This window comes from Ranitomeya variabilis, chromosome 1, assembly GCF_051348905.1.
Source record: "Ranitomeya variabilis isolate aRanVar5 chromosome 1, aRanVar5.hap1, whole genome shotgun sequence".
In the NCBI taxonomy this organism is placed as follows: Eukaryota; Metazoa; Chordata; class Amphibia; order Anura; family Dendrobatidae; genus Ranitomeya; species Ranitomeya variabilis.
This window is the reverse complement of record NC_135232.1, coordinates 262,365,436-262,393,226: the sequence shown is the minus strand read 5'-3', so window position 1 is coordinate 262,393,226 and position 27,791 is coordinate 262,365,436. Positions and strand designations below refer to the sequence as shown.

The 27,791-nt window shown below is 44.2% G+C and overlaps 2 protein-coding genes across 4 annotated transcripts in view; one reads left to right on the top strand and one right to left on the bottom strand.

Moving 5' to 3' along the window:
* On the bottom strand, window positions 1-27,109 carry UFD1 (ubiquitin recognition factor in ER associated degradation 1). 3 transcript variants are annotated; one of them, XM_077293412.1, is made up of 12 exons: window positions 26,979-27,109; window positions 17,758-17,890; window positions 15,740-15,772; window positions 14,307-14,428; window positions 8,353-8,483; window positions 8,123-8,195; window positions 7,472-7,540; window positions 3,016-3,081; window positions 2,809-2,856; window positions 2,589-2,677; window positions 2,286-2,367; window positions 1-851 (listed from the first exon to the last, which is right to left on the bottom strand). In XM_077293412.1, the coding sequence occupies exons 2-12, from the start codon at window positions 17,876-17,878 to the stop codon at window positions 777-779; spliced, it is 909 nt and encodes a 302-aa protein (XP_077149527.1). In that variant the 5' UTR covers window positions 17,879-17,890; window positions 26,979-27,109; the 3' UTR covers window positions 1-776. The 3 variants fall into 3 exon arrangements, with proteins under 3 accessions (XP_077149527.1, XP_077149526.1, XP_077149528.1); XM_077293411.1 differs by having other exon boundaries at window positions 26,975-27,104; XM_077293413.1 differs by lacking the exon at window positions 26,979-27,109 and adding an exon at window positions 26,779-26,926.
* The window catches only part of CDC45 (cell division cycle 45), a 64,797-nt gene continuing 64,042 nt past the window's right edge, over window positions 27,037-27,791 (top strand). The window contains exon 1 of the mRNA XM_077293410.1: window positions 27,037-27,176. Coding sequence (XP_077149525.1) covers window positions 27,126-27,176 — 51 coding nt within the window. The 5' untranslated portion in view covers window positions 27,037-27,125. The remainder of the gene's footprint in view (window positions 27,177-27,791) is intronic.

Genomic DNA, 27,791 nt, shown 5'->3' with positions numbered 1-27,791 from the left:
TAGCAGTATGGAGCAGTTTATTACAAAAGAAAAGCTGCATCTATGCATTGTGCATACATGTATAGTCAAAGAAAACTCTAGTTATGTATCAACACTGATCTACCAATCAGATACTGGTTTTTATTTTTCCACACCAGGTTTCAAAATGTAACAAACGATATGATTGGGTACCATAAGTAACACGGATGCTTCTGCTTTGAACAGTTTGCAAGAACATCCACATCTTTTGACTATTTCTGTAATGCCTATAAACTTCAATTCTGAGGGCCATAGGCATGAATGTATAACTGAAGAGTACAAGGAATGCAGAAGCCCCCAATTTTCCAATAGAGGAGGGTCCTAGAGGGGGGAAAAGTGCCCAGGCTTATCTCTTGGATATGCCATAAATGTGCAACATGGGAATAACTTATTTTCTACTATAATTTCTACTCTGCACTTTCCGCAAAAGTCTACAGCTATAAATGGTAATTTATGGAGACATTAGATCAGAAGGGTTTTATTGAGAATATACAAATACTTCAAGTGTCTCGTATCAATAGCCTGGGCTATTCTAATATATTCTGGGCTCCTTTCATATGCAGCCAATCTAGGAAACACTGATGTCAGGTTATTAGAAGGAGTAGATTTGTCTGGTTTGCCAGAACCTCCGCACCATCCCGAGGCTTGTAAGTAATAACACTCCAAATGAAGTGCGTCAAGATTGATTTTCTCACTCCACAAGAAGAAATACAACCAAATAAGTTCCATCATTTTTATTTTTCACTTGGAGTTTCACTCTAGGGCTTCCTGCCCTTCTTCCGCAGGGACTGACCTTCTCCAGAGAATGCAATAAAGCGATTGACAGAATCATCCTATGTACAAAGAAACATAAGAAGAATTACTACAAAAAGAGGTCACAAGAAACCCCTCTGAAGTTTTCTGAGCATTTAAAGCAAGAAATATCTACACAAAAAAAGTTTTACTTATACGCAATTTTTTAACCACTTCATGATCTTGGGAGTTTCTGTTTTTTGCATTTACGTTTTTTGCTCCCTGTCTTCAAAGGGCCATAACATTTTTTTATATTTTGATCCACATGGCCATGTGAGGGCTTGTTTATTGGAGGACGAGTTGTACTTCTGAACACCACCATTGGTTTTACCGTATTGTGTACTAGAAATCGTGGAAAAATAAAGGCAATTCCACAATTTTTTTCTTTTACCACGTTCACTAAATGTTAAAATTGACCTGCCATTATAATTCTCCATGTCATTACTTGTTATCAGATACCAAACATGTATAGGTTCTTTTTTTATTTAAGTGGCAGAAAAAAAATCCGAAGTTTGCAAAAAAACAAAAACCCTTGCCAATTTCCGAGACCCGAGATCATACGATTTCCTGTGCTACACATAGCAGGGCTGCAGTTCTGCTGTGTGTAGCTAATATTATCACTTGCTATGAGCCCTGGCCACAGGTCAGCGCACAGAGCATTCCGGCAATGACAACATCAGGGGTCTCCTGCAGACCCCGGGTTGTCATGCCAACCCATAGGTGATCCGTGGTTATGTGACGTGATCGGGATTAGTGACGCGTTTCTGGCGCGGCCCTGTTAAATGCTGCTATCGAAGATTGACAGCGGCATTTAACATGTTAACAGCCGCAGCTGGATTGCAATTCCACAGATCAGCTGTCATGTGCAGGCTCAGCGCCGATGCTTACATGGAGTGCAGGGACACAACCTATGACGTACCTATAAGTCATATATCATGGAGGGGTTAAGGTGGATCAGATTATGCATTATGGTTGTACATATGCACCTTCCCTTTATTATTCACCAATATTTGGTTGAACTTGATGGACATTTTTCAACCATTGTAACTATGTGTGTTGCCACCTCTTACAGTAATTCCTAACATAGCCTTGTTCTTAAGATACAGGCAAGTTCCACCGCTGAGTCCTGCATATATCGGGCATTAATGGCATACCCTGTCCACATGCCAAGTTACTATGTGTAAGTAATGCTTACAAGCCCAGTGTAATCTTCATTTTGCTATAATCTATTAGGACTATATGTACAATGACTCCAGTTTACCAAGTGTTTGCTGCTTTTGAATGTAAAGAATGTTATCATTTATCGAGAGAAAGAAAACAAATGGAAACTGGTGAGATACTGAAGTATGTTAACATTTTGGAGGAACTTAAATTTCTACATTGATGAAACATTATTTATATAAAATGGGACTCCCTTTTGTACCTTTTAATAGGAGACTACCAGGTATTGTGGGGTACTTTGAACACATACTTACTTCTTCTACCTTCTTTGCTTGTGGCCGTGAATTTCTAATAAAAGTAATTGTGCCAATCTTGAACTCATAGTTTGGAATTCCTCTGCAACAAGAAAGTACTGTACATCTCAGAACTATAATCAAATTAAAGATATTTATACCGTAGCTGTACATCTACAAATTGTCTGATCTTTTGCTCACTGATGCGTGCATGATTATATTTTTTATATTATAAAAATAGAAATCACACATATACATATGCCCTTTTTTTTTCAAGCTGTTGGAATTTGCTTCACTACTCAGTTGAACCTGTCAGACACTAACCTCCGAATATCTCCTGGTTTTAATGGAGAAGGGCTGGGATCAATCCCCTTTTTCTTCCCATCCAATCTGTTGCCAGATCCTGAGAACGCCTACATAGGAAATACAATAAAGTGCAATATTGTGAATGGAAACATAGGCTGCCATATAAAAGTCAAGATACTATGCAAGTATAAAGGAACTCGAATAATCCATAAGATTTACACCATTGGCCGTAACTTACCCTGAATCCTAAGTCTGTTGCATATTCACTGTGATCTGGTTCAACATCCTAGGAGGAAGTAAAGGATTCAGTCAAATATGGATCATGGGATGCGGTCTGTTCAGTGATTTAATCTTAGTATACAGGCTCAACATGGTTAGGGAAAATACAGTACTAAAGAATGTAAAATTCTAAACAAGGCAAAAATGGATTTATTTTATTTGTTACCGTTGGCTCTTCGTGTTGCGTGTGTCTTTCTGGTTCTTTGTAGCCGAGCGGGGCATCAAAATCCACCTGAAATGTAATAAATCCAAAATATAAGATCAATAGTGCAAAATCCTCAAATGTATGTCCTGTAATAATACCACTGCAATAGTGCTGTCATTTATACTCCTGACGTGAAAATATTCTATTGATCGTAATGCGAGTAGGGTTTCTGAGTCAGAGGTGCATATAACATTATCACTGTAGCGTGCACTTCTCTTCCAAATACTGGATCCCTGGATAGTAGACAATTTGCCATGAAAATCAGTGCTTGTAACAGCATTATAAAGAACAATGTTGATCTAAGGGTACTGTCACACTCTGCAACTTTCCAACGATCACGACCAGCGATACGACCTGGCCGTGATCGTTGGAAAGTCGTTGTGTGGTCACTGGAGAGCTGTCACACAGACCGCTCTCCAGCGACCAACGATGCCGAGGTCCCGGGTAACCAGGGTAAACATCGGGTTACTAAGCGCAGGGCCGCGCTTAGTAACCCGATGTTTACCCTGGTTACCAGCGTAAAAGTAAAAAAAAAAAAAACGTACATACTCACATTCCGGTGTCCTTCAGGTCCCTTGCCGTCTGCTTCCCGCTCTGACTGAGTGCCGCCGTAAAGTGAAAGCAGATCACAGCGGTGACGTCACCGCTGTGCTCTGCTCTTACTTTCCGGCCGGCAGTCAGTCAGTGCGGGAAGCAGACGGCAAGGGACCTGAAGGACACCGGAATGTGAGTATGTAGTGTTTGTTTGTTTTTTACATTTACGATGGTAACCACGGTAAACATCAGGTTACTAAGCGCGGCCCTGTGCTTACTAACCCGATGTTTACCCTGGTTACAAGCGAACGCATCGCTGGATCGCTGTCACACACAACGATCCAGCGATGACAGCGGGAGATCCAGCGACGAAATAAAGTTCCAAACGATCTGCTACGACGTACGATTCTCAGCAGGGTCCCTGATCGCTGCTGCGTGTCAGACACAGCGATATCGTATGGATATCGCTGGAACGTCACGGATCGTACAGTCGTAGCGATCAAAGTGCCACTGTGTGACAGTACCCTAAGAAACATACACAGTTGAAAGTCGGCTGAACATGATAATTTTGGAGAGACCAATAGACCATCTGATGTGTATACGGGCTTCCATACTCTCTCTGGGTAGATGATGCAGGGAGAAAAATATAGAGAATTGAAATTTCAACAGCTGTTTTCAGAGCGATAAGTCACTGCCAGTGGAGTGTGACAGCGGCTGTCTCTCCTCTTCCCGTTGAAAAACACAAGGGTGACAGAAATGGAGAAATTGACTTTGGAGCAGTGGGCGCCATATTTAACAGAGGAACCGCAGAAGGCATATTATGACCTGGCCTAGCAAGACGCAAAGAGTACGCAAAGTTAAAAACTGAGGATCTTGGAATGCTTAGGAGTGACTCTGTCAGGGCGCAATAGGTGCACCACTGGGCCTATTGCCATGACAAACCTCCCCGGTCCCAGGGAGATGCCCGTAATGCTTATGACTGGTGAGCCTGGTGTAGAGGTACTAGGCGGTCGAGAGTTCCTTGGGGAAACAAGGGGTCTTAGCATTCCCATACTGGTGTTCCCAAAGGGGGCCTGACACCCAAAGGAGGGGAACTAGAGCCATATATGGGGGGGAGCATCCAAGAGCACAGTAGGCGTCTCAGTTGTTTTCAGATGCCCCATCTAAAAGTGTAATTTGTTGGAGGTGTCATACCCCAGGTCACATAGCCATCCGTTGCTCCATGACCATCAAGCCAATGGACTGCAGGACAGGATGGCGCTGCTTGTGTTTCGCACATCCTGCCTGCAGTGCTGTCCCTCAACCAGGCGAAGGACCGCAGGCATGCCCCGTATCAGTGAACAGAGTGCAAATGACTGGCCTGTTGGACTTGGGGAGTTTGGAAACCCTAGTGAAGGACACAATTCCTCATAGGCTGACTCCTTGTAAAATGGTGGACTTCCACTGTATCTATGGTGACGCTAAGGACTACCTCGTGGCCCGAGTGGTCATAAACACAAACTGTGGCACTGGATCCCATGAGGTGGGCATACTCAAAGACTTATTGCACCCTGTTATAATAGGGCAGAACTTTGCATTGTTCAGGGACTTGTGGGGGAAAGGGAGGATACCTGGTTGCCTGGACAACAGCCAGGTCGTTCCTAATGAAACCTCGTTACAGGCCGCACAGGACGGGTTTCCCTATTGTGTGTTAGGTAGTGATAAGGATGAGCCAGCATTCCTGGAGGCGTCTGGGGGAAACTTTGGAATCGATCAACTCGGGGAATTAACTAAAAAGATACCCATACTTCGCTGTAAATGGGGAGTTATTACACCGGGTCACCAAGCTGAGAGGGGAGGTAATAGAGCAGCTACTGGTGCCAGGGCCATACTGATGCAAGGTGTTAGACATGGCCCATACACGTGTTAGGTGGGTATCTGGGGGTAGAAAAAAAATCCAAGAACCGATCCTCCAGAGGTTCTGTTGGCCCGGTTGTCACAGAAAAATTGTAAACTTTTGAACGTCATGTCCCACCTGTCAGTTGACCTTCCCGGTGACCAACTTCCACACGAGGTGCCATTCGAATGCATAGCGATTAATTTAATGGGGCCCCTGGTGAAGTCCACAAGAGGACATGAATATATACTGGTGGTCCTGGATTATGTTACCCAGTACCAAAGAGGCGATAACCTTAAGAAACTCCTCACAATGTGTTTCTCACGGGAGCTGCGTGGATATTTGGATATTTAAATCATCCTTCGGGGGCCGCACAAACTCCGCCTACAAAGTACATCCTGACTTTCAGGACGTAATCTTTCATTGCACGCCTTTCAGTGTTCAGTAGTGAACACTACCTGTGTGTGCTAACAGAGCAAGAAGAAATTAAAAAGGTTGTGGCAATCAAAATACAGCTCCCTGCCCAAGAATGTGGTCTCTGAGAATCTGCCTGGGGGCCTGATAAAAGGGCATCGAGGGCTGTAAATGGCCCTGGGGCCTCAGGTCCTCCACCCCTGTTAAAGAGCATGAGGTACTCTCACAGAGCTTCATGTTTGCATCATTCGTAAGCCGCATAGTATTCCAGAGGCTCGCAGAGAAATGATCTCAAAAGAGGTGAAGCGGGTACTGAATCTAGGGATGACTTAAGATTGGCTGGTCCAGTCCCATAGTGTTGTTGCCAAAACCAGATGGGGAGTGGTGGTTCTGTAATGACTACAGGAAGCTCAATGAAGCTTTGAAGTTCAAACACCTACCCAATGCATAGGGTTGATGAGTTTATTGAGATGCTAGGGCCAGCTTGGTACATCACCACCCTGGACCTAACTAAAAGGTTACTGGCAAATTCCCCTCACCAAAGAGGCCAAGGAGAAGACGGCCTTTTCTACGCCAGATGGATGTTATCAGTATGTCAGGATGCAGTTTGGGTTGCAGGGAGATCCGGACACTTTTCAGAGAGCCATGGACCGGATCTTAGCATCGGAGTGAAAGTAGGAGTTGGGTACGTGGATGACATCGTCACATTCAGCAAGGACTGGGGAAGTCATCTTGGCAAAGTTCAAGCCATACTTGACGCCCTAAGAAAGACAGGCTTCATCACAAAAAAAAAAAAGAAAAAAAGAAAAAGTGCTATGGGGATGGTGGAAGCCAAGTATCTGGGCTGTGTAGTAGGTTGCGGTGAAGTAAAACCTCAAATAAATAAGGTGGAAGCAATCCAGGACTGGCCACAGCCCCTCTCTAAGAAGCAGGTAAGGGCATTTCTAGGTATCGTGGTCTACTATCGAAGAATTATCCCTAACTTTGCCCTGATAACAGCAGGGCTGCTATGTCGGCGTTTTTCACTGTATATATCATTGTTATTACCACACATTATAGCCAGGGAGTGTAATCCCTTTCCTTGGCTGTGTGGTTGTCAAACTGTCTATACGTACGTTATGTCAAATGCTGGATAGCTGTACTGCATAGTCGGGAATGATTTCCCTGCACTAATTGATACTATGCGCTTTATTCACTAGTACCTGGAATGACAATATATATATGCTAGGCTTTCACCTGAATTGTTGCTATTGATTAAGGATTAGGTTGCATAGTTGGTTTTATAAGTTTTATAATTGTTGCTTAATAACATTTTCTTGAGGTGTGTGCATCATTAGTTTATCTCTTTCTTTTCTTTTGCCATTGTTGTTGTGATACATTATGACGCACCCTAAAATATTTAGGCTGTACCTTCTTTTTCTTTCCATGGCATTACACTTCATAGGAAGTAAATGGGTTAAAATACATATAATACAAAAATCTGATTTAAACAATAAGTCGTTTTCTGGTGACACATTTGACAGTTGTCTAACAGACCAGCCTGTTTTGGATCTTGTACAGTGAGGATGGATATTTATACTACTTCAGACTCACATTCATGTCACACTCGATAATGGATACAGCTTTGTCTGGCTTTGTCTCCATGACGCGAAGTTCATAAATCTGTAATCAGAATCGTTTTAAGTGTAAAGCAAAGCCAATGATTTCACCATTATAAAACACATAGATTATGTGCAAGATTTCAAAAATATTTTTAGTCCTAAAACATGAAGCTTACTTATTTTTCCAAGACAAGTTATAGTTACTATCCCGCCCCCCCACCCAAATAGCCGATAATAGCAAACAAGTGGTTGCATTTAACTGTATAGTAGATATAGCTAAAACTGAGACAGAGAATATGCTAAAAGATTTTCCAGAATTGTGGGAGAAGGGAAAAAAAAAAATAAAATATATATATATATATATATATATATATATATATATATATATATATATATATATATATACATACACAGTATATTGTCAGCTTTTTACATTAGCAAAGTGGATAAGATCAGGAAATCTCATCCCTACAGTGTTAAAAATCTCTATGCATGTCAAAATTTGCAAAATGTTACGTTTTGCAGCAAAACAAAAATAAATACATACTGTAGGAGAATGTTTAGAGATTCACTTCCAATAGAAACATAATTAATATTTGAGAGTTTTATTCAATGAAACAAGCTGCCCATGATTTCACATTACCTTCTCATTGTAGTTAATAGCAATTACATCTCCGGTGGTCAAACAAGCGAAGTTCCTCAATGCGTTCTCCAATCTGATTGTAGCGTCAAGGAAGGTCAGAGAAAAATAGTGTGCGTTATAGTAAGAGAAGTGCACTAATGTATGAGCTGCTTACAACACATAACTGATGGAATAAGCCAACAGCCTGGCTGGCATCTAAATGGATTCACACCAATACAAAGGAAGGATACACTGCTTTGGGATTTGTGATGTCTAGGAAATCTGGGCTCTGGGGCTGGAATTTGGAATATGTAGCAACTTGAAGGTTGACGCTTTCCACTTGCACAAGACCGCCTTCTTCCAAAAGCAAATTTTGCATCATCTGTGAGGAACAATAAATTAGCAGGCTTATATGTCATGAATGATGAAAACTCATTCTCAACTGTTGGAATTTGCATTTCTTTTTCAAAAAACGATTTTTTTTTTTTTTTATTCTGGAAAGACTTATTTTTACCCAGGTATATAAAAATTGAAAACACAGGCGTCAGTATTAAAACTGCATACACTACAGCATGGACGCCTTCAGGGGTGCCCCAACATGAAAGAAAAATCTGATTATCATCATTACTGTTGTCCTTTGTTCAGTCGCCTTTAGTAAAGATGCTTAATTACTGGGTTCAAATCCCACCAAGGACACCATCTGCAATGAGTTTTTGTATGTTCTCCCCTTGTCTGCGTGGGTTTCCTCCGGGTTCTCCGGTTTCCTCCCACACTCCTAAGATATACTGATAGGGAATCTACATTGTGAGCCCCCATGGGGACAGTGATAAGTTGTGCAAACTGTAAAGCGCTGCGGAATATGTTGGCGCTATATAAAAATAAAGATTATTACTGTTATTCCTGAGAACGATTTCACACATCCGACAGTCACAGTCCGAGGACGAGTGCGATGTCTGGATGGTTACGAGTCTCCAGACTTGAACTTTAGAGCTTCATATCTATGTCTTGGGGCCCATTGACTTTAGGTCAGGAGAACCGCTGCTGGAGAGCACGCACTAGTCTGTACTTGGACTGTAAATGTCAGACGTGTGAAACTGGCCACAGGCAAATTCCACAATCAAGAGATCTTGTGAAAATATGAGATTCATACTTTGTTCATAACGGCTCCTATTCAGGTCAATTGGAGCTTTGTCTGAACACCGATGTCTAATACAATATAATGAAAAAGCTGCTGCTAAAGCACAATCCTAATAATATAGGAAACCGTTTTAGACAACACTTTAACCGCTTCACCCCTGAAGCCTGTATTCACCTTCCTGACAAGGCCAATTATTCAATTCTGACCAGTGTTATTTTATGGGGGTTATAACTCTGGAAAGCTTCAACAGATCCCACTGTTTTTTTTCACAGCACATTGTACTTTATGTTAGTAGTACATTTAGGCTGATATTTTTTACATTTATTTATTAAAATATTGGACTTTTGGATAAAATTTAGAAAATTTCAAGCTTATTTTTTTTTTTGCTTTTTCTATACCATATTATACTACATAACTATATCACACAAAATTATTATTATACATTTTTATAGCGCCATTTATTCCATGGCGCTTTACATGTGAAAAGGGGGCAAATATAGACAAATACAATTAAACATGAGCAAAAAACAAGGCACACAGGTACATAAGGAGGGAGGACCCTGCCCGCGAGGGCTCACAATCTGCAGGGGATGGATGAGAATACACTAGGAGAGGGTAGAGCTGGTTGTGCGGCAGTTCAGTTGGTTGAGGATTACTGCAGGCTTTCGGAAGAGGTGGGTCTTCAGGTTCTTTTTGAAGGTTTCTATGGTAGGCGAGAGTCTCATGTGTTGGGGTAGAGAGTTCCAGAGTATGGGGGAAGCACGGGAGAAGTCTTGAATGCGGTTGTGGGAAGAAGAGATGAAAGGGGGAGTAGAGAAGGACATCTTGAGAGGATCGGATATTGCGTGTAAGTTAGTACCGGGAGACCATGTCACAGATGTATGGAGGAGACAGGTTGTGGATGGCTTTGTATGTCATTGTAAGGGTTTTGAACTGGAGTCTCTGGGCGATAGGAAGCCAGTGAAGGGCTTGGCATATGGGAGAGGCTGGGGAATAGCGGAGAGACAAGTGGATTAGTCGGGCAGCAGAGTGTAGGATGGACTGGAGTGGTGCCAGAGTGCTAGAGGGGAGGCCAGAGAGTAGGAGGTTGCAGTAGTCAAGGTGGGAGATAAGGGTATGCACTAGTGTTTTTGTGGTGTCGCGGTCAAGGAATGCACGGAGCCGGGAGATTTTTTTGAGTTTGAGACAGCAGTAGGAAGCAAGGGCTTGGATATGTGGCTTGAAAGCAAGGGCAGAGTAGAGGATCACCCCGAGGAACCGGGCGTGTGGGACTGGGGAAAGTGAGCAGATATTGACATTGATAGATAGGTCTGGTGGAGGGGTACAGTGAGATGGGGGAAAGATGATGAATTCTGTTTTGTCCATGTTCAGTTTTAGAAAGAGAGCAGAAAAGAAGGCCGAGATAGCAGACAGACAGTGTGGGATTTTGGTAAGGAGGTGAGGTCAGATCCGGATAGGTAGATCTGCGTGTCATCAGCATAGAGATGATACTGCTTACTGTGAGGTTCTATGAGCTGTCCCAGGCCGAAGGTGTAGATGGAGAAGAATAGGGGTCCTAGAACAGAGCCTTGAGGAACACCGACAGACAAGGGGCGGAGTGAGGAGGTGGTGTGGGGGAGAGAGACACTGAATGTTCGGTCTTTCAGATGTGACGAGATCCAGGATAGGGCCAAGTCTGTGATGCCAAGAGATAAGAGGATCTGTAGCAGAAGGGAGTGGTCCACACTGTCAAAGGCAGAAGACAGAGTAGTGTCGCTTGCTCTTGGCAGTTAGTAGTCATTGGTGACTTTAGTTAGGGCAGTTTCAGTTGAGTGATGGGGTCAGAATCCAGATTGTAACCGGTCAAAGAGGGAGCAGGAGGAGAGGTGGGAGGACAGTTCAAGATAGACATGTTGTTCCAGTAATTTTTAGGCATAATGGAGAAGAGATAATCTATTTATATAATTGCCTTGTAATGTTTTCATTTCCTGTTCTGTCCAGATGTCACCGTAGCCCAGAATTCCAAGTGGAGGAAGTTCACCGACTGCCATATGGGGACACCCAAGTGATGGGTGTCTCAATATGGAAACTGCTGCTGGTACCAACCTATTGCGCAGTACCACCAGTGGAACACCGTCGCACCACACACACACACACACACACACACACACACACACACACACACACACACACACACACACACACACGCAGCCTATTACACGGTACAACCAGCGGAACACCGTCGCGAACACGCCACCTCCAGGATCAGCCAAATGATTCACTGACTGCCGCCATCTTTGTACAGGAGGAGGGCATGCGCAATTTTAATGTGACTGCCGCTATCTGTCTGCACAAAGATGGTGGCGGTCTGATTTACTGCGCCTGCGCAAATTACGTGCAGGTGCAGTGAATCATTCGGCTGATCCCGGCGGCAGATGCGCGACGTGTCTACAGGCAGAGGAAGCCAGTCACATTTAAGGGGTTTTCCCACGAACGAAAGTTCATTTTAAAAATGGACTGTGTCTGACCGTGTACAGAGCATACCACATCTCCTGGGCAGGGGAGGAAGCAAAAGACAATACTGACATTACAGCAGGGGATCACAATGGATTCATTTTGTGAGGTAAAATATTTCACTGACTATTTTTTAAAAACAGTCAGTGAAATATTTTACCTCACAAAATGTATCCTCTGCAATCTCCTGCTGTACTGTTAGTATTGTCAGGAGCTGTGGTATGTTCGGTACACAGTCAGACACAGACAATTTTTAAAACGAACTCTTGTTTGTGGGAAAACCCCTTTAAAAAGCAAATATCAACGCCAACATGGCAAATGAGACTCTTGAAGAGCAACAGCATTGCTGCGACAAAAACAATGCATATAAGCGTAGGCGTCAAGCACATGAGTCCTCTGATGCAAAAGTCATTAGATTATCACAGGATGCCATTAGGCAACAACAGCGCTGCATGCCGGCCCCCATCATGACATTACCGCCCTCCCGATGCCATAGCATCGGGCCTCCATCTAGTAGTTAATAAATAACATTTCCCACGTGTCTACTTTATATCAGCATCATTTTTAAAACATAATTTTTTTGTTAGGGAGTTAGAAGGGTTAAAAGTTGTCCAGCAATTTCCCAACAAAATTTACAAAACCATTTTTTTTTTCTTTTAGGGACCACATCACATTTGAAGTGACTGAGGGGCCTATATGACAGAAAATAGCCAAAAGTGATACCATTTTAAAAACTGCACCCCTCAAAACCACATTCAAGAAGTGTATTAAACTTCAGGCACGTCACAGGAATTAAAGCGCTGTGAAAGGAAGAAAAAAAAAAAAAAGGAAAGAAAATTTTACTTTCTCCCCCCAAAAATACGATTTAGTACTACATTTTGCATTTTCAGAAGGGTAACAAGAGAAAATGGACTGTGTAGTTTGTTGTGCAACTACACCCATATGCTGTGTATGGTGGAAAACTGGGCACACAGCAGGGCTCAGAAGGAGAGCATTTTTGGCTGAAATAAATTGCAGATGCCATGTTACATTTGAAGAGCCCCTGACATGCAAACACAGCAGAAACCCCCACAAGTGACTCCATTTTGGACATTTTTTAACCCTCAATCACTTCACAGAGTTGTATTATATTAAGCTGAATAAATGGCAAGTTCCCATTTTTTTTTTTAAATAAAATGTTGCTTTGCCTCATATGCGGTCAAAAACTACTTTTGAGGTATAATGCAAAGCTCAGAACAGAAGAAGAGCCATATTGGTGTTCAGATTTTACTGTTATGGTTTGAGGCTGCCATGTCACATTGGCAGAGCCCCCGAGGTGCCAGAACAGCAAACCCCCCCCAAATGACCCCATTGTAGAAACTACACCTCTAATGAATTCACTTATGATTATATGCACACGTGCCTCGCAGAATTTTATTCCATTGGGCAGTGAAGAAAGAATAATTAAAATTTTAAACACAAAATTTTTGTTTGAGCCCCGGTTTTTCAATTGTCACACAGGAAAAGGGGTAAAAATGGCACCAAATTGTGTCACACAATATCTGATGAATGTGGCAATACAGTACTGCTTTGCCACATGGCGAGACACTGAGCGCTATTTGAGTCTTGGAGAACCAAAATTATCAAAGAATAGTTTGCGGACTACATAATCAGAGCCCTTAAGTGCCAGAAGAGCAGAATCCCCCCTCAAGTGACCCCATCTTGGAAATTATACCCCTTTCGGAATTTTAGGTATAGTGATTATTTTGACTCAATGGGTGTTTTCCAGTTACAAGCAGCAGTGGATGTTGCTGAGTGAAAATTGCAAACTGCCACTGTAGTGCCCAGTATGTTATGTCCACCTTGTGCTTCTGGAGACACGCACCCGTAAATTAAGCAGGCTCTCATCGCTTCTCATCGCTACAAACATGTGGGTGCTATATATGGCTTAGGCACAGGTTTCTGTGTACATTGACTGAAAGATGCTGATCAGTTGTCAGGGTGGGGATACACAGAGGCAGTTGACTATAAGGCACGAGAGGCCTAGTACTGTACTGATAATCCTGCTGATAAAATACTGATTTTATTGAAACATCAACACTCGGCCGAGTAAGTGACACATTAATGGAATCAGGGTTTCAGCCCCTACATCATAATGCTTGCAGATTCCCTTTAATATATTAAAAGGGGTTGTTCAGGCTTGGGGCTCAAGTCTACAGTCTTTACATGCAACTGTGCGCTGTGAGGATTCTCCAAAGCAGATGTAGGGAGGGTGGTCTTGTGACTAAAAGTTTGTGATTTGTATAGTTCTGGCCACAATATGACTAGACGTGTCCAGCCTCACTAAATTCACCTGTATTGAGCGACGCCAGACATGTCTAGTCAGCACATGACTGCATGTATGTAGAACGTATACTTGCAGCCACGTGCCCACTGGCTCCTGGCAAGGAGAATCCTGACATTACGCACACTGCACGTGGTGAAGATTCACAAGTCTGCAGTCACATAGAATCACTGCAGACGTTAACAATGAGCATGTAAAACCACTTTAACAAAAGCATTGTTCTGTAAAAGACATTTATAGTGTTCACTTACCCAATGTGGGAGATAACAAATTCCCTCATCTGCTACAAACTCAAGAACACCACAATGTGTCATCCGATCAGAATTTTTGTTGGTTAACTTGAAGAGCATTGGGTAAGTGATATTTAATCTGCCTGGAGACAAAACAAACCAAATATCTAAACATTTGTGTTTAACGCAATTAGTAGAATTAAAAACTGGGATTATCAGTGTTACGGAATATAAAGCAGGAACTACAATATGTTAAATAAAAATACTCTACTCTGGCTTAGATACTCAAAAAAAAAATTCACCCCACTAAATTTGTATTCACATCTGTGTTATCTGTGTTGGAGATTCAGTTCCACTAAAATGACCCAAAGTATGACAGAACACGACAGACCCCAAGAACGTCATTGGGGTCTGTCTAGCACCACCAATGTGCAGCATGTATGGGATTGGGCAGGGTCATTATTTTTTTCACTTTGTTCTCCTGCTCGCCTCCTCAATAACGCTGATGTGAACAGAGCCTAGCTCTGCTTGCGCTGATTAGCTGCTGCATATAACACAAGATCACCAGAAAGTCAGAGTTTATTTCTATTACAGGGAGTACAGAACAAACTACAAGCAAATAAACCAGAATAAAAGTCTTCAATGTTGTAAGAGATTCAGATTACAATGGGATATTCTGTAATCGAGTGTACAGGTAGTCTATACGTGGGGGCAAAAATCTAAGAAAAACAGGTAATACATAATAAAGAGCATATTTACAAAGTATAAGTGAACTAGATTTTTTTACCAATTTTAAAAATCAAATATTGGATTTACATTACATGTTTGGCTCTGTTCAGATTTCACGTTTTTTTGTTCTAGCAACATAGAAATGGAACTCATGTAAAAGGATGGATCCATTACATAATGGCACAAACTGGCACCAATCACATCAGCTACAATCTGAATTAATGTGTGCAGTATTTTAACCAGAAGATAGTGTAGCATACAGATCTTTTTTTGGTTCTGTAAGATACCACATACCTTAACAGACACCAAACAGACCCTATAAAACTCAATACATCTGTTCTCTACATGAATTACAATTCTCTTTTCCTTCAAAGAAATAAGAAAAATAAAACTGCAAAACATTGGTGTGAACAGAGCCCAAGTAGTAATGTAAATACTGCATTTGATTTAAAAAATATTTCACTCATGGTCTTGATATGGTTCACAGATAAATATTACGTATTACCTAATATTTAGATTGTATTTCTATAGATGCATAATCTTTCAGGTACAATAACAGACACCATAATGGTAATCAGATGGATCACATTTTAGCCAGTGGGGGCCTTCTGTGCCTTTTCAATCTGTTATGTAAATGATTCATCCTATTAATGAATTACATGAAATTATTAAAATGCAGGTGTTGAAGGAGCCTTACATTACCACGACTTGGACAATACACTTACTTAGTTGATCCAGAGCAGATGGAGGCATGATAACTGGAAAATAAATATGCAAAGAGTTAGACCTATATTTCTGTTACCAAATCATAAACTACACAACAGCAAACTAACATTGAATCTAATGGGTTGTACAGATCGTGTACAAAAAAAAAACAAGAGCTAAAGCTCACAATCTAAAGGCCTCAGCTTGTAAAATGCTCATGATCATGACAGTAAAGTTAGAAAAAATACTGAACTAGCTTGTTTGGAAGGGTAGCCAGGGGAAAGCCTCTTCTTTCTAAAAAGAACATGACATCATGGCTAAAGTTAGCAATGTTGCATCTGAACAAGCCATAAGACTTCTGGAATAATACAGTTTGGGCAGACAAGACCAAGTTGGAGATGTTTAAATGAATGTCCACAAATCTCAATGAAAAAAAAGTAATGTCATAAGGAAGAAAGAAAATTCCTCCAGAACGATGAGATAGACTGATAAAGTCATACAGAAAACCATGACTTCCAGTTATTGCTGCTAAAGGTAAATCTACAAGCTTGTGATTCCTGGTCACACACTGCTTCTAAATTTTGGCTTAGTTTTTGTGAAAAATACTGACACGATGTAATAATTTGTCATTTGTTGTTTATCTAAGGTTGTATGTACTTAAAGGGAACCTGTCACCCCCCCCCCCCCCCAGTCGTTTCAAACTAAAAGAGCCTCCTCGTGCAGCAGTATTGCTGCATTCTGACAAGGTGGCTCTTTTAGTTCTGGGTGCTGTAACTAGAGAAATAATACGTTTTTTAATTTGTCAGAAATACCTAGTCTTCAGTCAAGGAGGCCGGCGTTTCCCCCCTGCGTCAGACGCCACACAGCTGTCACTCACATCTTCTTGGCGCCGGGCGCCGCCTCCTCACCGCTGTTTTCAAAATAGCCAGCGCCTGCGCTCTTTTCTCCTGCCTGGTGCAGGCGCAGTGAGCGCTGCCCGTCTTTCCTCATATGCAGTCTAGCTGACTGCGCCTGTGTGGCCGCCCTGCCTGTGAATCCCAGCCCCGCAGTGACTTATAATTTATTCACATTGTGGGGCTGGGATTCACAGGCAGGGCCGCCGCACAGGCGCAGTCAGCTGGGCTGCATATGAGGAAAGACGGGCAGCACTCACTGCGCCTGCACCAGGCAGGGGATAAGAGCGCAGGCGCCGGCTACTTTTTGAAAACAGCGGTGAGGAGGAGGAGGCGGCGCCCGGCACCAAGAAGATGTGAGTGACAGCTGTGTGGCGTCTAAAGCAGGGGGGAAACGCCGGCCTCCTTGACTGAAGACAAGGTATTTCTGACAAAACTGATTATTTCTCTAGTTACAGCACCCAGAACTAAAAGAGCCACCTTGTCAGAATGCAGCATTACTGCTGCACAAGGTGGCTCTTTTAGTTTGAAACAACTGGGGGGGGGGTGACAGGTTCCCATTGATTTTAAGACCTTCCAAGGACTACATGTCTTTCATTCGTTTTATGTCCCGATACATGAAACCACATTTCACTTCAACAGTAGCACTCCCACATCCATTATGTTATGTCATATACTAGTGATATGCCATAACAGGATTATTGTCCCCAATGCCAAATCTGTTTGCCTCTTATATTACATTTATACTATTGGTATTTTCTCTGCAGGAGAGCGGCATTTGGGCCTTCTCGGGCACCAAGACTATGATGCAAATGGTAAATCCCCCCATTACTCCCATAAACACCGATTCATGGAAATACCCCATTAAAATATTTTGCCATCCCCTGGAGGGAGTGATAAGATGAGAAAAGAGGGAACCATGTAGTGGGTAGACATTGCTAACAAACATATCAATTTATCATTCCTGGGTAGAAAAAAAAAAAAACTGCAAAAGCTACAGCATTGGTGGAAAATATTCGCCAAAATCCATGAATAGAGTGCCAGCTGGTTACCATCCTCAGGTTCCACTGTACACTAAATCAGCCATATGTTCATACAAACTCACACACATGTAACACAATCCATGACAATGCTCTGTAACATACTTTTCCCTCCTTTTTCTACATCAGAGCGGTCATTTGGTCCAGCCAGCATGGAAACAGAATAGCAGCGGTACTGTGTGGAAAATCGGTTCTGAAAAACCCGAGGTATTGGATGGTCAAACATGTTAAACGAAAACTGAAAAAGAAATAAGAAAAAATTATAATGGTATGATACAGTCAGAAAAATAAGCATATAATACTATGAATCTAAGAAAGCAAGTAGTCATTGTTAGGCTGGTTTCATAGTCGGAATATGGACCACAATGTACGTGGGTTTCCAAACCTGAACTACCCCCGCATCAGGGCTCATGTAGACGACTGTATCTTAAGTCCGAGTGCGATCAGACAAAACATCAGATTCTACTCAGACCAATGTTAGTCTATAGGGCTGTACAAACGCTTGTTTTTTTTTTTTTCCTTGGAAGATTCTGTTCGGGAAAAAAGAAAAAAAAAAACACAGCATGTTCAATTCGCATCCAATATTCGGATCGCACTCGGCCATGTAAGTCAAGGAGTCCGTTGAAAACATTGAACTGCCATCGGATGACATCTGAGTGCAGTCCGGTTTCCATTGACTGACAGAGTGTAAAATCCCCTCCTCCCCAATCTTGTCCTCATCCGAGAAAATCAGTTCACACTATGATCAGAGTTTGATCAAAGTGTGATAGCATAATCAACCCAGTTCACTCAGAAAATACGCTAGTGTGACCCTAACCTCATGAGCATTCATGAGATTGTCAAGTTTGGGTCAGACCTGCCGCCAATCCTGAACATAGCGGTCCTTAATCAGACTCTGAAACCGCACTTAGAAAATAATAACTAACCACATTTTCATGATGCTCAATGCAGGTCTGTCAACAGCTTTTTCATAATTTTTGAAGACAAAGATAGAGAACTGCTATCCAGGCTGGGCCGACGTCAGCACCCGGGCAAGTGCCGGGGCCCTGAGAAAGCGAGGGGGCCCACTCGCCGTCAGGGACACCAGCATGCTATGGGGGTCTGATGCCTGTGCCCGCGAGTGGCCCCCCCACCGCTTGATCCAGGCCCCGACACTTGCGATACTTACTTCTCCCTGTTGTGCAAAGATTGTTTTATTTCTATCCTAAATTATACAGTGCATGATTCCCTATTCTTGCAAGAATTACAATATACCCTATTTTAGTTACAGGACAAAATTATTTTGAGAGCGAATTTACATAATCACAAAATGTCTAAGAATGTTCTTATGAACTTCAGCTGAATTTGAGTACAGTGACTAAAGATAAAAAAACATTGTGTGTCAGTGTATAAGTGACCTAGATGAATACAAATGCTGTGATACCAAAATCAGTGCATACTCAGGCAGTGATAAAAATTCTCCTTCAAGAGCTTCCAATCTAAAAAGATATTTACAACGCTGCCACCCAGAAGTTTACAAAGCTGTGATTGAAAAAGATCACAGCAGCACCTCAAACATCAGTTACAAGATATTTTTTAAGTGACAAAGTTACTGTAACAAGGACAGCAGACGTGTTTAAAAGACAGCTCATCGAGATTGTTGTGAAGCCTTGCGCTGGCGTGTACTCCGGAGGACAGAGAATGAACTTCAATCCAATATTGCGGCCAGCATGCAGCCAGCGGGTAAGGAAAGGGTGAATCAAACACCCGAAAACCCTGCCCATATGACCCAAAACTGGTCCCGCCAAATTCAGGTGACAGGTTCCCTTTAATAATTGAGCGATTGCTTGAGCTGAAACCATTGTTTGTAGATATGGCCAACAGTTTACTGAAAAAACCCCGTTAAAATATGTAACCTTTATTAAATATATTAGAAACACATAGTGTAGATACCCCTCAGTAGAATTGCCTATATGGTCTGGGCTATAGGATGCTATAAGGAGACCACTTCCCCTAATGTAGCTGGAATGATTCCTAGCCAATAACAACCTCTATTTCAACAAAGAGATAGAGGTAAGCCCATTCCAATATCTCATAGCCAATAATAGCACCCAAAATAAGTGATATAGTTGTGCTGACACACTCTCACTCAATAGATGTGCAGATACGAGTGATCTTTCCCTAGACACCCACCTAACTCAATGCCTACCTAGACGCGGAGGTTGGCACCCTAAGAGATACGACAATGGCGCCCACGCTCGTGTGATGGCTGTCCCTAATCTTCTAATTACATACTATAAGGTAATAGCCAGAAACAGAGGGCCAGATGGCCTGTAGCAATCATGTGATGGTATATTTTCTCACATATGCATAGATGAAACCAACAAAGGGTATGATGTAAGAGAGAAAGGGACAGTCTTTACCATTCATCGCCTGTGCACATAAAAGATATCCACTATGCAAACACCTGGGTAATGGGTGTCTAAGTACTACAACAGCAGACTGAAAACCATATCAACTATATCATCAACCCCATAAAATTATGATTCAATAGATGTAATTGCACACCGACAATACCCCATATAAAACTGTCAGAAATTACCCAATAGGTGCAAGACATACCCCAATGATACAGACATCTTGATAATGCAACTAAACTTATCTGTTGATGTGTGGTACTGTATACAGGCGGCTGAGGGTCACGATGAGATGACTCCTCACATGAAGAAAACAGGCTCTCAATGCGTTTCCCCCACACTTGGGTTCATCAGGAGAGATTCAAAATAACATGGCAGTAGAGAGTTGTCCAAGACATACGGCTGCAAGGTAAGCCTGGCAAGTACCTCTTAAGTACCTAGAAAAGCACATGTGATGTGATAGCCATTTCCTATTTGGTGGGCATACTCAGATTCACATCGCAATCCCTACACCAAACATACTATAGGAGCGCCCTGCATTGAAATGGAGACATCGCCATTATCGTGTAGACCAGTCTCCATGCCCACCACCGCGCATGCTTCGCCTCCTAAGAGACGCTAGATGTACCGATCACATGATCGGATCACACGCTTCAGCCACACAATACTGCGCCCGTGCCGCCCGCAGAGACATCACGCGATTGAGCACACTGTTTAACCATATGTGTAACAGCGGAGCAGCATGTCACGCACGCGCATGGTGTCGGGATCACACCCAGCAACTCCACAATGCGCACACATGGTGTAGCGCAGAAATCATCACCATGCTCAAATATAGATATTCCCCTATATAATACAGCATAAATAGGCAGTCTTTTATACATCATATTTACCACATAGACTGCAGAATTCCATTATAAAAATACAATGTTGCACAAGAAAAGAGGCAATTATATACAGATAGCCATTTGGCTTAAGGTTGGGGTTAGGGTTGGGGCTAAAGTTAGGGTTTGGATTACATTTACGGTTGGGATTAGGGTTGGGGGTGTGGTTAGGGTTATGGTTGGGATTATGGTTAGGGGTGTGTTTGGGTTAGGGTTTCAGTTAGAATTAGGGGGTTTCCACTGTTTAGGCACATCAGGGGCTCTCCAAACGCAACATGGCGTCCGATCTCAATTCCAGCCAATTCTGCGTTGAAAAAGTAAAACAGTGCTCCTTCCTTTCCGAGCTCTCCTGTGCGCCCAAACAGGAGTTTACCCCAACATATGGGGTATCAGCATACTCAGGACAAATTGGACAACAACTTTTGGGGTCCAATTTCTCCTGTTACCCTTGGGAAAATATAAAACTGGGGGCTAAAATATAATTTCTGTGGGAAAAAAAAGAATTTTTATTTTCATGGCTCTGCGTCAAACTGTAGTGAAACACTTGGAGGTTCAAAGTTTTCACAACACATCTAGACAAGTTCCTTAGGGGGTCTTCTTTCCAAAACGATGTCACTTGTGGGGGGTTTCAATGTTTAGGCACATCAGGGGCTCTCCAAACGCGACATGGTGTCCCATCTCAATTCCAGTCAATTTTGCATTGAAAAGTCAAACGGCGCTCCTTCCCTTCCGAGCTCTGCCATGCGCCCAAACAGTGGTTTACCCCCACATATGGGGTATCAGTGTACTCAGGACAAATTTTACAACAACTTTTGGGGTCCAATTTCTTCTGTTACCCTTGGGAAAATAAAAAATTGGTGGCGAAAAGATCATTTTTGTGAAAAAATAAGATTTTTTATTTTTACGGCTCTACATTATAAACTTCTGTGAAGCACTTGGTGGGACAAAGTGCTCACCACACATCTAGATAAGTTCCTTAGGGGGTCTTCTTTCCAAAATGGTGTCACTTGTGGGGGGTTTCAATGTTTAGGCACATCAGGGGCTCTCCAAATGCGACATGGCGTCCCATCTCAATTAGTCAATTTTGCATTGAAAGTCAAATGGCGCTCCTTCCCTTAAGAGCTCTGCCATGCGCCCAAACAGTGGTTTACCCTCACATATGGGGTATCAGCGTACTCAGGACAAATTGTACAACAACTTTTGGGGTCCAATTTCTCCTGTTACCCTTGGTAAAATAAAACAAATTGGAGCTGAAGTAAATTTTTTGTGAAAAAAAGTTAAATGTTCATTTTTTTTTTTAAACATTCCAAAAATTCCTGTGAAACATCTGAAGGGTTAATAAACTTCTAGAATGTGTTTTTGAGCCAAATTTAATAAACTTCTTGAATGTGTTTTTTTTCGCCAAATTTCCGTTTTTTCCACAAATAAACGCAGGTAATATCAAAGAAATTTTACCACTATCATGAAGTACAATATGTCACGAGAAAAACAATGTCAGAATCATCAGGATCCGTTGAAGCGTTCCAGAGTTATAACCTCATAAAGGGACAGTGGTCAGAATTGCAAAAATTGGCCCGGTCATTAACGTGCAAACCACCCTTGGGGGTAAAGGGGTTAAGGGGTCAAATGACTTTGGGCCACTGATCTCACACTATGATTGCACAGTCATTAATGCCCTGCATCAAAACCAGGTCCCTACAGACTGGCCCAAATGTGTTCTGGGCATCACAATTGGCATCAGAATGGTTAAACAGCCAATTTTCACAGATTTGAATAAGTAACTGATGTTTTTAAGAGGTCAAATGACTTTGGGTCACTGATCTCATACTAAGACTACATAGATGTCTTTTAACCCCTTAAAGGGACTCTGTCACCTGAATTTGGAGGGAACAATTTTCAGCCATAGAGGCGGGGTTTTCGAGTGTTTGATTCACCCTTTCCTTACCCGCTGGTTGCATGCTGGCTGCAATATTGGATTGAAGTTCATTATCTGACCTCCGTAGTACATGCCTGCACAAGGCAATGTTGCCTTACGCAGGCGTGTACTATGGAGGACAGAGAATGAACTTCAATCCAATATTGCAGCCAGCATGCAGCCAGCGGGTAAGGAAAGGGTGAATCAAACACCCAAAAACCCCGCCTCTATGGCTGAAAATTGTTCCCTCCAAATTCAGGTGACAGAGTCCCTTTAAATACACCAGTTACTTACTCAAATGGCCAAAATTAACTGTGTGCCCACTTTGATGCCAGTTCTGATGCCCAGAATCCATTTGGGCCAGGCTGAAGAGATCTGGTTTTGATGTGGGGAGTCCCTGTTCTGTATGTCTGCACTGTGATATCAGTGGCCCAAAGTCATTTAACCCCTTAAAAACATCAGTTACTTATTCAAATGTGTGAAAATGGGCTGTTTGACCACTTTGATGCCAATTCTGATGCCCAGAACCCATTTGGGCCAGGCTGGAGGGACCTGGGTTTGATACAGGGTATCACTATATGTGTACTCTTAGGGCTTGTTTCCATTTGCGAGAAACACGTCCGTATCTCGCATGTGGAAACCAAGCTGTGGAGCCGGCACTCCAGAGCGGAGCGTGCGGCCGCATAGGAACATATGGAGCTGCACAGCTCCGCTCCAAAGTGCCGGCGCCAGAGCTTGGTTTCCACATGCGAGATACGGACGTGTGCCTCGCATGTGGAAATGAGCCCTTAGTGTGAGATCAGTGGCCCAAAGTCATTTAATTCTTTAACGACCTTTGGTGCCCACTTTGATGCCCATTTTTGTAGCTGTTTAAGTGTATTCACATCTGAGCACCTCGCTGAATTGTATGTTATTATTGTGATGATTATTTTTTGTTGGTAAACCTAATAAAAACAGACAAGAAATAATTGCCGAATAAGAAACTGAACGAATAAGAAACCAACTTCAGCCTCCTAAAAAGTTAAGTATTTGACACAAAATCCTCTTGGATTTGAACTAAATAGGATCCTGTATGCTTCCAATTTGATCTGTTAAAGATAGATCCATTAGAGAGAAGCTTTGATCTAGAGGTGAATATAGAGCATTCTTTATTTTTAGTGTTACATCCCTCCTCAAACATACATGTGATGTTTGTGCTTGTTATGCGACAGCTTTGTTGTTGCTTTTTTATTACATGGTTCAGCAGTGTTGTAACATTCCGTTTATCTGATTTAGTTTTAAAGCACAGGACAAGGGAAATTAATGTAAAAAAACAGGCGCATTGTATAACTGACACAAAGATCAGCAGAGTGGCCCCATTGATTATTATGGGATCGGATTGGATTCTTTTATGTTAAAGATTTTAGAATGGAAAGAAAAGCGCATCATGTATAACTTTTTCTTCAGTTTGAAAAACTGACCTAATGAACTTAATAAAAATAATAATCAATGGGATCTCTTTGCTTCCAATTGCATCAAGTAATAAACGTCAGATTGGGGGATCCAACTAGTGAGATCCCAGCCCCCACTCTCTCCAGGTGCAAGACTACTGCTGGGAGAGATTGAATGGACCAGTGGCCCATAATGGGACCCAGGCCATCTATACTTACAAAGTACATGGCACTGACTGAAGGAACCAATAACGGTACTTGGATGATCCCATCTGTGACAGTGTAACTGAATAGATGACTTGGGACCTGCTTCTCCACAGCACCATCCACACTTTTTCTGGACATATTTTTGACTTGTAAGAGACTTAACAATGGAATGGGCTTCTGTATGGATACCCCTTAATTTGATGCATGCCACTATTAAGGCACTGGTGCCACACCCATCTGGGGTGGGGTGACGATTACTGTCACTCCAACACTTGCCAACCACACTACTGAAAGTGATCAGTAAACGTTATGAAGCCCATAATTAAGATGGTGGACAACTCACATAACACTCAGGAGCAATACAAAGTGGCATCATTAGCTGTGCACCTAGTCACAGGGCAGCAGCCAGGCACCTAGGCATAGGGCAGCACCTAGGCACAAGGCAGCAGCGAAGCACCTAGGCATAGGGCAGCAGCCAGGCACAGGGCAGCACCTAGGCACAGGGCAGCACCTAGGCACAGGGCAGCAGCCAGGCACAGGGCAGCAGCCAGGCACAGGGCAGCAGCCAGGTACCTAGGCACCGGGTAGCAGCCAGGCACAGGGCAGCAGCCAGGCACCTAGGCACCGGGCAGCATCTAGGCACAGGGCAGTAGCCAAGCACCGGGCAGCAGCCAAGCACCTAGGCACTGGACAGCAGCCAGGCACAGGGCAGCATCTAGGCACCAGGCAGCTGCCAAGCACCTAAGCACCGGGCAGCAGCCAGGCACCGGGCAGCAGCCAGGCACCGGGCAGCAGCCAGGCACCGGGCAGCAGCCAAGCACCTAGGCATAGGGCAGCACCTAGGCAGCGGACAGCATCCAGGCACAGGACAGCACCTAGGCACAGGGCAGCACCTAGGCACCGGGCAGCAGCCAGGCACCAGCCAGGCACCTAGGCATAGGGCAGCAGCCAGGCACCGGGCAGCAGCCAGGCACCGGGCAGCAGCTAGGCACAGGGCAGCATCTAGGCACAGGGCAGCAGCCAAGCACCTAAGCACCGGGCAGCAGAAAGGCACCGGGCAGCAGCCAGGCACCAGGCAGCATCTATTCACAGGGCAGTAGCCAAGCACCGGGCAGCAGCCAAGCACCTAGGCACTGGGCAGCAGCTAGGCACCGGGCAGCAGCCAAGCACCGGGCAGCAGAAAGGCACAGGGCAGCAGCAAGGCACCTAGGCACCGGGCAGCAACCAGGCACCGAGCAGCACCTAGGCACCGAGCAGCAGCCAGGCACAGGGCAGCAGCCAAGTACCTAGGCACAGGGCAGCAGGCAGGCACCTAGGCACAGGGCAGCATCTAGGCACAGAGCAGTAGCCAAGCACCGGGCAGCAGCCAAGCACCTAGGCATAGGGCAGCACCTAGGCACCTGCCAAGCACCGGGCAGCAGCCAGACACAGGGCAGCAGCCAGGCACTGGGCAGCAGCCAGGCACCTAGGCATAGGGCAGCAGCCAGGCACCGGGCAGCAGCCAGGCACCGGGCAGCAGCCAGGCACCTAGGCACAAGGTAGCATCTTGGCACAAGGCAGCAGCCAGGCACCTAGGCATAGCGCAGCACCTAGGCACCTGCCAAGCACCGGGCAGCAGCCAGACACAGGGCAGCAGCCAGGCACTGGGCAGCAGCCAGGAACCTAGGCACCGGGCAGCAGCCAGGCACCTAGGCATAAGGCAGCACCTAGGCACCGGACAACAGCCAGGCACAGGGCAGCAGCCAGGCACCGGGCAGCAGCCAGGCACCGGGCAGCAGCCAGGCACTGGGCAGCAGCCAGGCACCTAGGCATAGGGCAGCAGCCAGGCACAGGGCAGCAGCCAGGCACCGGGCAGCAGCCAGGTACCTAGGCACAAGGTAGCATCTTGGCACAAGGCAGCATCTAGGCACAAGGCAGCAGCCAGGCACCTAGGCATAGCGCAGCACCTAGGCACCGGACAGCAGCCAGTCACAGGGAAGCGCCTAGGCACAGGGCAGCATCTAGGCACCGGGCAGTAACCAAGCACCGGGCAGCAGCCTGGCACCTAGGCATAGGGCTGCAGCCAGGCACCGGGCAGCAGCCAGGCACTGGGCAGCAGCCAGGCACCTAGGCATATGGCAGCACCTTGGCACCGGGCAGCACCTTGGCACAGGGCAGCATCTAGGCACCGGGCAGCAGCCAGGCACAGGGCAGCAGCCAGGCACAGGGCAGCAGCCAGGCACCGGGCACTATTTGCCCATTATTTACATATGGGGAACTCTCCTCCTGACACCCACAGAAGTCGCGCTTCTTACCATATTGTCGCCTGCTTCCACCTGAGCAGCTCAGAACCTTTTGTACAGCCTGCCTGAGTCACTCTTCCTTCCCGGAAGTGTCCCTATTGGAGTCTAGTCAATACACAGCTAAGCGCAGAAGCAGCATTGATGTGTACAGGGCTGAGAAACTACAATAACCATCAAGCACTGCACCGGGGGCGGAAGTGCTCTGTACCTACTGGCTGCTGATCCCGCTGAGTGGCTGGAGGCACCCAGGGTTATTGTGTTGTCACTGGTCGCGGCAGGGGAGAAGCGCGCCCTGTGATTGGCCAGTGGCAAAACTCGGGTTTTAGCGCCAGTTTCGAGGACGCCCGCCAGCCGCAGAGATGTTTGTCAGTGATCTCCGCAAGGAGTTCTACGACGTCATTATAAACCAGGTGAGCCGCGCTGCCACCAGCCCCCGCCGCAGGCTGTGACGTGCTACCGGTGCTCCTGTTTGTCACATTCGATTCTCGACATTCGATTACATCTTTATAATGACACACTATAGTGTTGTCAGCTGTGACGTCACCAGTGCTGCACCCCCGCACAGCTGAGCTGTCCCTGACAACCCTACTCTATGTGATTTACCCTAGGAGATAGTGATGATTATGACTGGACACCCCCTTTACATTATTAAGGGGGATTGCCAAGAAAAAACATAAAACGCCAGCGTGATAGTGTATTATCCAGGGGCGGACACTGAGAGCTTGGGGCACCTGTGCACGAAATGTGTCAGGGCCCCCCTCCTCTTATGGCAACAAAGATATATATAGCCACGCCACACACATATATACTGTATATATACATGTATTTATATTAGGCTGGTTTCACACTTGCGTTTTTGTCTGCAGCGTTTTTTGCACAAAAAACGCATGCGTTTTTTTCCTATATTTAACATTGAAAACGCATGCGTTTTTTTGCACATGCGTTTGGTCGCGTTTTCAAACGCATGCGTTTTTTGTCTGCATGCGTTCATTTTCAAAAATGCTACCTGCAGTATTTTCTTGCGC